Source organism: Antennarius striatus, chromosome 13 (assembly GCF_040054535.1).
Source record: "Antennarius striatus isolate MH-2024 chromosome 13, ASM4005453v1, whole genome shotgun sequence".
NCBI lineage: Eukaryota > Metazoa > Chordata > Actinopteri > Lophiiformes > Antennariidae > Antennarius > Antennarius striatus.
Genome location: NC_090788.1, coordinates 16,577,293 through 16,590,760, shown reverse-complemented (window position 1 = coordinate 16,590,760; position 13,468 = coordinate 16,577,293). Strand labels below are relative to the sequence as shown.

Sequence of the window (13,468 nt, the reverse complement as noted above, 5' to 3'; positions counted from 1 at the left end):
AAGTACTGAAAGAATACTGTGATTCCTCCATGAATGGTTTCATTTTGTTTGATCTATTTTTTTTCTGCACAAAAAAAAAAATCGTAATTAAAAGTCCTTATCATTATACTGAAGGAAAAAAAAATATTAGTGATTCATTGTGTTCATCTGTTCCCAGATCTGCTTCATCATTTAATCGCCTTACCAAGATCCACCCAACATAAAATGGTATTAAAATTATCAAATCAAATAGATAATATAAACAAGATACAATATTGTAATATATACATAATGTAACAAGTAAACATATAACAAACCTGGCGGGGTTGGGACTGTGTGTAGCATCATGCACACACACACACACACACACATATTATATCTGACTTTAGTGGTAATTCCGATTAAGATTCTTGTTCCTGGTCCTGTTCAGAAATGGAAAAAATAAACAGGTTGTAGTTTTTGATTTCTTACCAAGATTTTTGGCTGCTTTGACTCTCCGTAGAAAAACAGGAAGTAGTCACGTGGTTTGGTTGTCAATAATATTCCGCGGGAGAATAGCTAGCGACAGGCTGTCCGCTGACAACAACACAGACGATAGCAGTAAATACAGAACGAAATGAGTCTGTGGGTTGACAAATACCGACCGACCTCCCTTGGGAAACTCGACTATCATAAAGAGCAAGCGACGCAACTGAAAAACCTGGTAAGTTTAATAATCCCGAGCATCATAGGACAGCAACGTTAGCATTAGCACCAGCAGAGGCAGATTTAAACAGTTCACTTCCGGCTTTTGAGAGCAACTATTAATGTTATTGATAGCTGTGTCCATCAAGTCCTCTTCTTTACAAAGCAGCAGTTCATTCAAACTTTTAACGAAGGCGGGAAACGCGCTGGAAAATGTTTGTTTTAGGTTCAGTGCGGCGACTTTCCGCACTTGTTGGTGTACGGTCCGTCTGGCGCGGGAAAGAAGACCCGCATCATGTGTTTGCTGCGGGAGCTGTATGGAGCTGGTGTGGAGAAACTCCGCATAGAGCACCAGACGGTTGTGGTAAGAGGCTGAATGCTAAACTACAGTCACCAAAAAAAAAGGGGAAACTGCCTCTTTCTCTGTCTTCACAAGTTAAAAACAAAAAGTTTATTTATTGTACTCAGGCACCCTCAAAGAAGAAAATCGAGATCAACACGATAGCCAGTAACTACCACCTGGAAGTCAACCCAAGGTAACGTCATGATGAATAAGCAGCTAAGTGCATTTACAAAAACATGAGCTAATTTAGATCCCTTAGCTCTGTGGAGGATGTAATGCTACCTATTTTCAGTCAGAGGTCCCAAGTGTTTTTGTGTCACAGTGATGCAGGAAACCAGGACCGTGTGGTCATTCAAGAGCTGATTAAAACTGTCGCTCAGTCTCAGCAGATCCAGTCAGGCATCCAGAGAGAGTTCAAAGGTCAGTGCAGGTTTCACCTGTGTCCTTCCATATTAATTAAATCTTTTTTTATGTCTCTCTGATGCAGTTATTCTACGATCACACGGGTTAACCACAATCATCAGCTAAGTTTTCTTAATTGTGACGGCCGTGCTAGTAACTGAGTGTTTGTTCTCAGTGGTGTTGCTAACAGAGGTGGACAGACTCACAAGGGATGCCCAGCATGCTTTGCGCCGGACAATGGAGAAGTACATGGGAACCTGCCGTCTCATCTTGTGCTCCACCTCCACCTCCAAAGTCATTGGGCCAATTCGGAGCCGTTGTCTGGCAATCAGAGTTCCTTTGCCAAGTACAGGAGAGGTAAGGCATTCCCACTGTGATTTAAATTGTAGTCATTATTTGATGGTGTCATATCAGAGCATTCCCACTATTTGTTCCATAAGATCATTCTTCATCTTATCCTTTATTCCAGGTCTGTAATGTTCTGACATCAGTCTGTAAAAAAGAGGGTCTAGTGCTCCCACCAGAGCTGGCAAAGCAAATCGCAGAAAAATCTGGTCGTAATCTCCGCAAAGCCTTGTTGATGTGTGAAGCCTGCAGAGTCCAGCAGTACGTTTACTCAAAGAATATTATTGAATTTATATGAAAGAAGAGTAAATGTGAAATCTTTTACAGGTATCCATTCACAGCAGACCAAGAAATCCCATTAACAGACTGGGAGGTCTACCTCAAAGAAACTGCTAATGCCATCGTCAGCCAGCAGAGTCCTCAGAGGTAGAAGAAGCAGAGATGAAGCTCAGCTGACTCTGACAGGGACTCCATCTTGAAGTTTAATCCGTCTGTCTGTGCTGCAGGTTGTTGGAGGTTCGGGCCAGATTGTACGAGCTGCTGACTCACTGTATCCCTCCTGATATTATTATGAAGGTACTGTGTAACCCTTAAAATTTCACATACATAATCTTATACTCGCAAGTATTCATTCATATTATATGTTTCTTCTCCTTTTATTTGCTTTCCTTGTCCTGGAAACAGGTTTTGGTGACAGAGCTGCTGAGGAACTGCGACGGCCACCTGAAGACGGAGGTGGCCCACATGGCCGCCTACTACGAACACAGACTGCAGCTGGGCAACAAAGCCATCTACCACCTCGAGGCTTTCGTCGCTAAGTTCATGGCCATGTACAAGAAGTTCATGGAAGATGGTCTGGATGGCATGATGTTTTAGCACAGAGGGTTAAAATAAGCTTTCTCTTTTTTTCTGTACAGCTGAGAAAATTTAATAAAAATGTCTGGAAAAGTTTCCCAAAAATCTGCATCAGAACATTACAATAAAGTTCTTTACACCATGTTCAACATGCTTGCTTCAACTCTGTAAGTGCTTCACGACTGGAAAAATGTCAGGTCATAACATTGGCTTGTCTGTGCTGTAGAAACATTAAAATCAAAACACTTTTGAAACAGGTGGTGCAAAATATGGACAGTCTGTTTTGTTCAAAGTTTAGAGGTAAGGTACAACAAGCTGAATTACATGTTGGAGACAAGGACTGAAGATCTTTATTCATATTTAATTTGCACATACTGGGTTTAAAATTTAATCTGAGGTTATTATTTTTCTCTATTGTTTCTCAGCCTGTCACTAAAATATGTATCTGGAACATTTAGGTGAGAGGATTGTGACGTTTAATCAAAAAGTGATCAGCACTGTCTCATTACAGTTTGGTTCTTGGTGACCGCTCTCATTCCAACTTTATTCCAAAGAGGTGAACATAAATGTGATTTTTTTTTTCTTTGAGCTTGTTGAAGCAAATGTTTTGTTTGATGAGCTGTAAGGACAGACGATATTCATTACAGTCAGACTAGTGCACATATTAGTTTGAATAACATTACGTAACTTTTTAAAACATTCATAGAAGTCTTACTGTATTTTCCTTCCACCTGTACGGGCAGGTGAAAAACATCTATCCAGAGGTTGTCCCTAGGATCACTCCTTTTCTTTCCACGTGGAAAAGACTCAGAGTTATGGATTGCAAGAGGTTTTAAAAAGTGTAGACCCGTAAAGGGTGACCACCTACTGATCAGTGAAAAAACACTTTATTTGGAAGTGATTATACTGCTGTTCACAAAAGGTTTTAAAATAATGGGTGATGATTTATTACATGCTTTTCAGAAGTCTCTCCTCTCTTTTTGTCAAATGTTTTAGTAACTCACACGTTCCTCTGTGTGTTTAGACGGCTCAGATTCTGATTCTGAACGTCTGTCAGACCTGTTGTGTCAAGTTCTTTCAGGTGAGTTATCTACCAGCTGTAGAACGAGGCTGAACAGGTTTTATGATGAATTTACAACTTTACATAAACAGTTATATTACCTGTTAAGATTATTAGACTGTTTTTGTTGCTGCATATTATAAGATAAAAAAGTGCCATAATTAAGTGTTGATCTGGAAAATAAAAATTGAGTTCTTACAGTTCTGAATAATAAATTAAGTTTTCTAACCTTGAGATTTTTTTTATATAAAAAGGCAAGTCTTACAGCCACCTGCTTTAGTAACACTCTATGTGTCTCTTAGCTGTGTAGTAGATAATGAGGCCCAGGGTGATCAGGACCCCAGACCCCACCAGAGTCAGGAAGCCCACCACAGGCCTCTTGACAAGCACGCGGCAGCCGATGCAGGGTTGGGGCGTGCTGGGACACTGCTGGGGCGCGGCTTCCTGCACGGGGAAGCCGTTATGCTGGATGATGTTACGATAGTTGGAGAGGGAGGCTTTCGTGATCACCTCCTCATGAACATGGCCGTATAATCCAAACCCAGGGTCCTTCTGGTCGTTCAGGGCATAAGCAAAGTAACCCTTCAGGTTGACACCGTCCAGAGTGTACGCTGAGGAGGAGGGACCACAAACACACCAGAAGATTACATTCACGTCTATGGGCTGCGTGTGTGAGAGCAGTAACATGTCTATAACATCTTTATTAACATACTGTAGTGTTTTGCAAAATTTAGTTCATAGTCATTAAATTAAATATATTGATTAATATTATTGTATTGATGAATATCACAGAAAAATAATGTAAAACATCCTTATATCTGAGACCACTTTCATGTTTTATCAACTAAATATCTTAAGTTTAAATACTGCTGAAACATCTGGAGTAAACTACAGTAATATCTAAATAGTTAATAACTTAATCAGTTCATGATCATATATTAATTAGTTCAAAGATGATCATTTATAGAAAATATCTCATGACATACTCTGATTTGCTATGTCCCAACTGTAAAATATATATCAGCATCTACCATTCTTCTATTAGAACAGTATGTATGCTGAGTGTAGCATGTATTTCTTTCTTTCTTTCTTTCTTGTTCAGTGAAAATTTTAGTATCAGGAGATTCATCTACGGTGCTGGGTACAATAAATCAAATCAGAGAAAGTGACAGCTTTTAAATTTTATCTCTAGAGAGGCAAAACTTGCAATTTATGTGACCAGGAAGAGGAGAATTGAAAACAATACTGTTCAAGAAGCAGCTACTGTTTTTTGCTGTAACATCAGATGTCGCTTAAAACTAGAATTTGGTTTCTATAAAATGACAAAAGACCTGAATAACTTTAGGAACATCTGGTGTCACAAAAATGTCCTATGCACTTTAGTTGATGACCACCTCACTTTTGCAAACTTCCTGTTATAATGCACTAATTTCTATATTGTATTTCCTTTGGTTTATTGGTGTTTAGTGTTTTTGAGTGTTTACTGTTTTTGAAGTTTCATCTAATGAAAAATTGTAAAATGTTTGAATGTGATTAAAGTGTTTTTGCAAAAATCAAAATCTTTCTTTCTTTCTTTCTTTCTTTCTTTCTTTCTTTCTTCATTTCTTTCTTTATCCATTTATTTCTTTAATTAAATTTGTTTTACTGACTGAAAATGTTACTCCCTATTCAAATATCCACAGTTTTCTGTATATTATCTCCACTCAGTGGTGACAAAGCTCACTACAACGTTCAATCACAACGACTTGTGTGTCCATCCAGGCATGACACTGCAAAGTTTAAAAATGCTGACTAAGGTCTAAACTGCGAGTGTGGTCCAATAAACTAACTAAAGGACGGGAAACGGGGCGTCAGTTAATTTCAACTCAACGGTTCAGCATAGTGTGTGTGTGTGTGTGTGTGTGTGTGTGTGTGTGTGTGTGTGTGTGTGTGTGTGTGTGTGTGTGTGTGTGTGTGTGTGTGTGTGTACTGAGTCAGCTGATCATTCAAGGTTCAGTGTTCTCAAATCTGTCTAATGATTAAACTCTGCAGGAGCCATTGAGGGGAAAAACTTAAATCACCCCTGAAGGGCTGACCACTCAGAACACACATGCATTACATCACCCTACAGAGTCTAAACAGGGAGGTGTGTGTTTGTTGTCTCACCTTTGAGCGCCTCGTTGATGTAGTTATACAGGTAGTAGACCCTCAGGCTGTCCTTGAAGCGGGCCGGGTCCTCATGGACCCCGTTAGCCATCACATAGACGGGTACGTCAGAGTAGTGCTCCTTCACCTGTTTCAGAGAGGAGGAACAACTGCCCTTATGTCACTGATGTCTACTACATGAAAACACAAGAGTTCTAATAGCAGGTTACTAATAAACCAACATTTTTAAAGTTGTTCTTACTTCAATAAAGAATTCTGTATCTTAGAACATCAATTTCAAATGTTTAACTGCAGGGAACAGAATGTCTCCTTCAACATTTAAGGGAGGGATTAATAAGCAAAACACATTTTTGAGTCTGGACAGACTTTATAATATTTAATGGACAATAGGTACGAGTGGTTCGGATAAAAGGTCAGGCGAACACCTCTCACCCAGTTGAGGGCCTTCCTCAGGCCCCAGGGTACGACAGGCCTTTGGGGCATGATCCACGTGGTGTCGATCATGTGTTGGACCTCCAGCATCTCTGTGTAGGTGTACCTGCAGACATGGCAACGTCAACATTAAAAAAGGTTATCATCTCGTCTATTTGAACTGGACAGCGATGACTTCACTGGTCCCTAAAACAATTCTTACGAGTCTTCCTTGGCATGTGTCACCAGTTTGGTGCTGAAGTGACTGATGGCGAAGAAGTCATACGTCCCTTTGACCAGCTGTCTGTCCTCCTCATTGAACACCGGCAGGCTGTTGATACACGCAAAAAAAGATGGCGACTTATACAGGAGATGAAGTAACTTTAATTAACTAGTAGCTTGGAGTTCATAACAGCATGTTTTTTTTAAGACTTCTCAGTTAATTCAAAAAGCACCCTGCTGACTGCTCTCATTGTGACTGCAAAAACAATGTTCATTCTTTAAAGAGTGACTGTATTGTAGTATGAATGAAATATTAGTACTCAAGTGAGTTGAGCTGACGCAGCCAGCTCCTCATCCCCAGAGGATAGTCCCCACTGCCGAAGATGGGCTCCGCAAACCAGCCGATGCAGAAGTCTAAAACCCTTTTAGCAGGTTCCACGTCTTCGCGGCTGAACGAAAATGCCGGTTCCACCCAGTCCATGTGCAGAGCGAGGGACACCTGGGGGGGGGGGGCGCGACACAAAGCATGGCAGCGGAGGTGACATCATCTGCTTTAAATGTTGTATAGAAATCGTTCATCATGAACCAACCTGCCCCCCTTGCGTGTGTCTGAACTCGCGGTCATACGCGCGCCAGGCCAGAGCGTGCGCCCGCAGCATCTGATGACCTTCCTGGTAGTTCACTATCTTATCGTTGGGCTCGTTCAGCGTGATCCACATCTTCACATGTGCACCCAGCTCTCTGTAGCAAAGTCTGGCGTAGTCGGCGAACGCCTCGGGGGTCTCCCTGGGAAAACAAATCAAGGTTACCTTCACATTGTGTGTATTGTTTTTAATTATTATAGTCATCACAGTGTATTAAAGCACAACATTAAAACGCTCACGCTCCATATATCACCAGCATGTAAGGACATAAGTGACAGGGGATGTTTATTTACATGGAGGACAGACTGTTCCTGGGGAAATCACACCCTGTTTACTACACATCACAGTAGGGCATAAATTATACTACATTGTAATAAAGCCTTCCTAAAACAGATGGACTTTTATTGCCTCTGCTAGAGCTAGTGATGTTTTCACCTGCATGAAAGGTTTTGGTTTTTTTCTTGACTAACTATCCAAATATTGACACACTGGAATGCAGTTTGAATGTGTTTGGATTCAGTTCAATTGACAGTACTGTTAGCTAATTGACTGTAACTGATTTTTATTTAAATTTAAACTATAAAACTGACCATCTGTGGAGTCACGTCTGTCGGACATCAAATCGCCGCCTGTGTCTGACCTGTTCAGCCACTTGTTGGTGTCCAGCGAGGCCGGCAGGCTGCTGCGCTGGTGCGTGTGATGCCACAGAGTGACCACTGGCGTGACGTTGGCCTGCAGCAGCTGGCGGGTGAAGCAGCGGTAGTAACCCAGCAGGGTGGTGTTGGGAGAAGACACGTCGCCCGTAGGCACGAGGGCTGACCAGTTGAGTGAGAAGTGGAAGTGATTTACCCCCACCTGCCGGATTTTAGCCACCTGAAAGATGGGAGGGTGAACATTTGTTTCATTTATTTATACTGAAATTGCCCTTGGGAAATAAACTAATGAAGCAAATAAATAAAAATGTTCTGCACCTTCTGTTTGATATTAATATCATAACTAGAGTGGATGAACTCTTGTTGTTAGCTGTTAGAGTGTTTATCAGTAGGCTTTAGATTTCTGTAATCAGAAACTTTACAAATTATTATTACTACTATTATTACCATTATTATTGTTAATATTTTTAATATTATTATTATTACCTTTCCCTATTGTCTTAATTTTCTTCAATGTATATTTTCCCTGTTTCCGTCTGTTGTTATATTTAAATGCTACTGTAACATTTAAATTTCCCAGTTTGGGATAAATAAAGTCTGTCTGTCTGTCTGTCTGTCTGTCTGTCTGTCTGTCTATCAAATGAAGTGTATTATTTTAATCTATACAGTAACATAGAAGAATGAAATGCATGCATGAGCTTTTGAGCAAAGCCAACCTGATCGGACAAAAATCCAGTGTTAAATTATTAATGTGAGCTCCGTTGTTTGGATTTTAACAATGATGTAGTTTCAAAGTGACGACAATTAAGACGATAACAAAGAAATTCATGGACACCAGAAATCCTGGTCATTCTGAACCACTTCATGTTTTTATCTTCTGGATTTCATGATTTTTCAATCAAGTAACCAAAAATAAATAAATTAATTCAAACAAAGACTGGAGACTGTTAAAAGAATCAGTGTGTTCAGAGGACACACCTGCTGTGGGATGGTGGCGTAGTCAGCGCAGTGTGTGGCTCGGCGTAACGGTGGAGCGCTGAAGCCCTCCAGCCTCAGCAGCTCCCCGCTGCTGGAGCTGTTCCACAGGTAAACGCTGGGGTCTGCGAACTGGCTGGGTGTGGTCTCCACCTGTCACACCAGGAGACACACACCAACGTGGGAATGCACTCAGTCGCTCCGTGGAAGTGTTTACCTCATGCACCAGTGCAAAGAAAGGTCAACTGGAGCAAATCACTGCTAACGTTCTTGTTCTCTCAAGATCAGCTGACAGATGAAATATTTCTGAGTCAGAGGGTTCCAAACAATGTGAGCTGGTAGGAGCTGAGGAACATTTCATTTCCCTTCGTTCGGAGAAGAGCCAGTGAATAACAATAAAGTTAATAAAACGTCACACTTGGGTTCACACAACATTAATGAGGTTCATACTAAATCGCTAAACCAGGAGTTATTACATCGTTAATGTTTCCTCAAGTCCATCGACTTTAGAGGAAGTATTCTGGTTGTTTCATTCATAATCCGACTGCCCTTCGGCACATTGGACCCTCTGCCACTAATAGAACACACACCTCTTCCTCTCATCCTGAACACACACACACACACACACACACACACACACACACACACACACACACACACACACACACACACACACACACACACACACACACACACACACACACACACACACACACACACACACACACACACCTGTATGGAGTTGGCAGATACACCCCAGGCAAAATCACACGGGAAGGTTCCTTGTGCTGGTCTGTTCTCTGGGAGCTCAGGAAAACCGTTCTTCTGGATGACATTTCTTTAGGTTGAATAAAAAAAAATCATAAAATCATCAGGGCAGGAAGAGCTAAGCTGAAAATGTTTCTACAGATGTGAGGTTAAAATATCGTGGGGGTGGGCCAGAGAAACCATAACTGTATCCTTATGGTCCTAAAATGTTATAAATGTCAATCTATGAGGAGGTAAATTATTTTAAAATACCTTTCAGTCAGTTTGTCTGCATTGGAAACATTCTTAATAGGTCTACATTGATATCCACACTCTTACGTACTTTAAAATAAATATTTTATGTTTATGTTATGTTCATATGTTTAAAAAATGACTAAAAACTATAAAACACACACTTTGGGACATAAAGTAAGATCTAAACTTCTGTGAGTTTCTAATGATGCAAATCTCCATTTTAGATGGATGGATGGATGGATGGATGGATGGATGCTACCATACACTTGTGTTAACCTGCCTGTAGAAGGTAGCAGAGGTCTTGGGTTCCCTCTTCATGTCCGGAGTGTTGAAGTCAACGTAATAAAGTCCTCTTCTGATCCCGTATTCCCGGTGCCACTCAAAACCGTCTATCAGAGACCAGGCTGTGTATCCAATCACATTCACGCCATCTATGATGATTGCTGTTTGGCATACACACAAAATTTCAGCTTTGTGTAAAATGTTTTCTGTAAAATATAAAATGTGAATTCTGAAGCGGTTCATTGGATTTGTTGGTTCAGAAATGCACAAATCTAGATCTTCGTGCTGCTCGCTGTTAATAACATCAGACCGTGATCACTCACATTTTAGAGCCTCCGCAATAAACCTCTTTAGGTAGTACATGTGTTTGGGGTCTTCTGTCTTTGTGTTACCCAGGACGTACCTGTGTTGAGCAGCAGCCAGTCAGAACACAATGCACCACATGAACATCACAATCTACACGAGCGGTGAACTCACCAACCGCTCTGCATCACAAAGATGGGCGGCTTGTTGTACTCGGCGTTGACCCAGTAGAGCAGCATCCTCAGGTCCAGATCTTCCTGCTGCCCAAACTTCAGGCTGTCGTTAATGAGCTGGAAGCTCAGAGTCGCTCCGTGAGAGAGGGCGAAGAAGTCTGCCGTCCCCTTCACCTGCTCCCTCTCCTCCCTGGTGAAGGAGGGCAGCCATGAGCCCAGCCTGGCCTTCATGCAGGGGGGGTAGTCTCCATCTATAAACAGCGGCCGGGCAAACCAGCCCAGGACGTGATCCAGGGAGCACTGGCACTCTCTCAGGCTTTCCAGGCGGGTGCGACTGGGCTTGATCCAGTGGGAGGCCAGCGCCATGGACAGCTTGCCCTGCTGACGGGGGCGGTAGTGACGGTCATAGAGGTGCCAGGCGGCTGCATGAGCCTGGAGGGGGATGGAAGGATGGAGAATAACAAGACAAGGTTGGACTGGATGGTAAGTATGAGATGAAGGAAAGAGGAGGGCGAAGGGACCAAAATCTATCAGTTAGACTTTGTTTCATTCAGTTCAGAGTTTTAAGGGAGAAAAACAAACTAATAAAGACTGAAAGGATAAAAAATAAATCTCATGGATGCATCAGACCCCATAGGACATATTTTACATGTCCTACTTTTACCCCTTGTTCTCAGTAATGCTTTTAATTGTTTATCTGTTATTTAAACAGTTCCATCAATCATATTTATATTTTAATATTTTACTAAAATTCCACCAATCTGACTCCAACCTGTATAATAAGTTTGGAGTCAGATTGGTGGAATATAATAAGTGTTTAGTCAGTAAAGGGCTTCACATTTAATATATATATTTAATATCTAAAATAAAAATGGTTGTTCTGTTTAGTTTAGTTTTTTGTTTTGTTTTGGTTTTTTTGCTTTTTTGGGGGGGGGGTTCTTATTGTCTTTGAAAACAAACGTCATTCATTCATTTATTTAAAGTGTTCCAACAAAAAAAAAAAACATTTCAGCACTTTTATCTGCAGGTCTTGGAGAATAAATATTCCGTCGCTTTCACTGAAAGCAAACGCTGTTGGAAAATTGGTGTGAATTTATTTTGGGGCGACAGTCTGTAATCCATTCAAACTTTTAGTGTTACACACCTTAAGGAGGTTGTGTCCAACTCGAAACGGGAGATCAGGAACGTTCTTTATCCCGGGAGCCACCACTCCGGTGCCGTAGCCGTGACGCGCCACCACGAACGGGTTGTCGATGGTGATCCAGTACTTCACGTCATTCCCGAAGGTCTGGAAACAAAAGTCTGCGTAATCTTTGAAAATTCCAACGAGCTCCGGGTTACTCCAGCCGCCGAAGGTCTGCTGGAGGTGATCGGGCAGGTCCCAGTGGTACAGCGTGACCACCGGCTGCACGTGGATCTCCTTCAGCCTCTGGATGAGAGTCCTGTAGTAGTCGGTGCCGACTTTGTTGTGACTCCCACGCGTTCCGTTGGGAAATATCCTGGACCATGACAGGGAGAACCTGTAGTGGCTGACCCCAAGTTGTCTGATGGCTCGAATGTCGGCGTGGATGTTGTGATAGCTGTCGCTGCCGACATCTCCCTTGACGATCCGGTTCCCTCCGCGCGTAAAAGTGTCCCAAATGGAGAGCCCTTTGCCGTTCTTCTCGAACGCGCCTTCCACCTGGTACGCAGCGGTGCCCACCGCCCATATGAAGTCTTTGGGGAATGTGTCGTACAGAAAAGCCTGATCCCCTGGATAAGGTAGTTTTCTGAAACGTCCCCACGTCCTCAAACCAGCGTTGGGCTTCGAGGCGGCGGATTGGAATGAGACAAACGTTACAAGGGTGAGAAAAATAAACATGACTCCTGCTGAGACTGGCATCAGATGTCCAAGGTTTTACTCTGAACTTTTATTTATCCACGCTTGGAGGTTCTCGGTGACTGAACATAGGGCTTGTGTGGAGTGTGGACTGTGTGGAGCCGGCCACTTGTGAACCCGCCACACGCAGCCTCTCCAAAACTATCAATTATTAGCCAAGGCACCTGACGCACGAAGGTCTCCAGGCACAGCATGATGTTTAGAGCCCCAAATGATCAATCGTTCGCAATGCGGGGACGCTTGAGTTTCTGTGGTGACTACAGGGTTAAATAACAGTGGTCATAGTGAATTATTTCACCATCAAACACGGCGGCGTGACCCAGGTGCAAATCCTTAATGCGATGTTGCGTCACCATTATCATCCATCCTCCGCTGGCAGATTATCACATCAGTCCGTTTACATCTGCATTGTTCATTGGATCAAGTCAGCAACGCGAGCAAGTGAGGGGGGTATGGAGGTGGGGGGGGGGTTATGGGGGGGTATGCAAACAAAAGTCAGTGGACCCTGCTGCTCCTGCTCCAAGGCCACCACAGCCTACTCCCCTCCTGCTTCCAGTTGGGTTGCTTGGAAACCCCTGGTCATCTTTTTCTACACTGCGTCTGCATTAATATTTAATCTGCCAGGGATTTCTCTCTTTTGTTTCTGTTCATGTTGTCCTTGGAAACAGTAAATAACGATCGTCATAATATGGAACCTTCAAACAAGACAATAAACCACAATAACAACTCTACAGACATTGCACTGCACAGAGATGAAGCAGAGATAGACATACAGATCATTAAAACACACAATTTCCAGAAGAGTTGTTCATGTTCACTTTTGCTTTACCAGCAGGCCTTTAGAAGAGAAGGCTGTGCTGGTTTGATGGATGACCTCAGCCGCTCAACAATCACATGTCTCCTGTGTTGCATTTGATGTTTGTAATGATGCAAACATTTTCTATGAGTCTGGACACATTCCACCCCCTGGGGGTGACAGACTCTGTTTGTCACTGGGAGTTTGGCTTCCCAATAGGGATTGGCTTTAGCATCACAACTCTGACTTTATCCATATGTGAAGATCACTGATAATAACAAATCAAACCGTTACCAGCAGCGTTATTTGGAGGTA

The 13,468-nt window shown here is 42.3% G+C and overlaps 2 protein-coding genes across 2 annotated transcripts; one reads left to right on the top strand and one right to left on the bottom strand.

Moving 5' to 3' along the window:
- Window positions 1-495: 495 nt before the first annotated feature.
- On the top strand, window positions 496-2,755 carry rfc3 (replication factor C (activator 1) 3). The gene is made up of 9 exons (XM_068331043.1): window positions 496-682; window positions 890-1,027; window positions 1,132-1,199; window positions 1,329-1,426; window positions 1,584-1,765; window positions 1,878-2,014; window positions 2,081-2,179; window positions 2,260-2,329; window positions 2,438-2,755. Exons 1-9 carry the CDS (start codon window positions 596-598, stop codon window positions 2,627-2,629), a joined length of 1,071 nt encoding a protein of 356 aa, XP_068187144.1. The 5' UTR covers window positions 496-595; the 3' UTR covers window positions 2,630-2,755.
- A 1,155-nt stretch (window positions 2,756-3,910) lies between these two features.
- Window positions 3,911-12,386, bottom strand: kl (klotho). The gene is made up of 13 exons (XM_068331044.1): window positions 11,623-12,386; window positions 10,480-10,910; window positions 10,326-10,405; window positions 10,001-10,163; window positions 9,451-9,556; window positions 8,722-8,871; window positions 7,731-7,963; window positions 7,037-7,232; window positions 6,767-6,945; window positions 6,448-6,555; window positions 6,246-6,351; window positions 5,814-5,940; window positions 3,911-4,279 (listed from the first exon to the last, which is right to left on the bottom strand). The coding sequence occupies exons 1-13, from the start codon at window positions 12,358-12,360 to the stop codon at window positions 3,945-3,947; spliced, it is 2,952 nt and encodes a 983-aa protein (XP_068187145.1). The 5' UTR covers window positions 12,361-12,386; the 3' UTR covers window positions 3,911-3,944.
- Window positions 12,387-13,468: the final 1,082 nt, after the last annotated feature.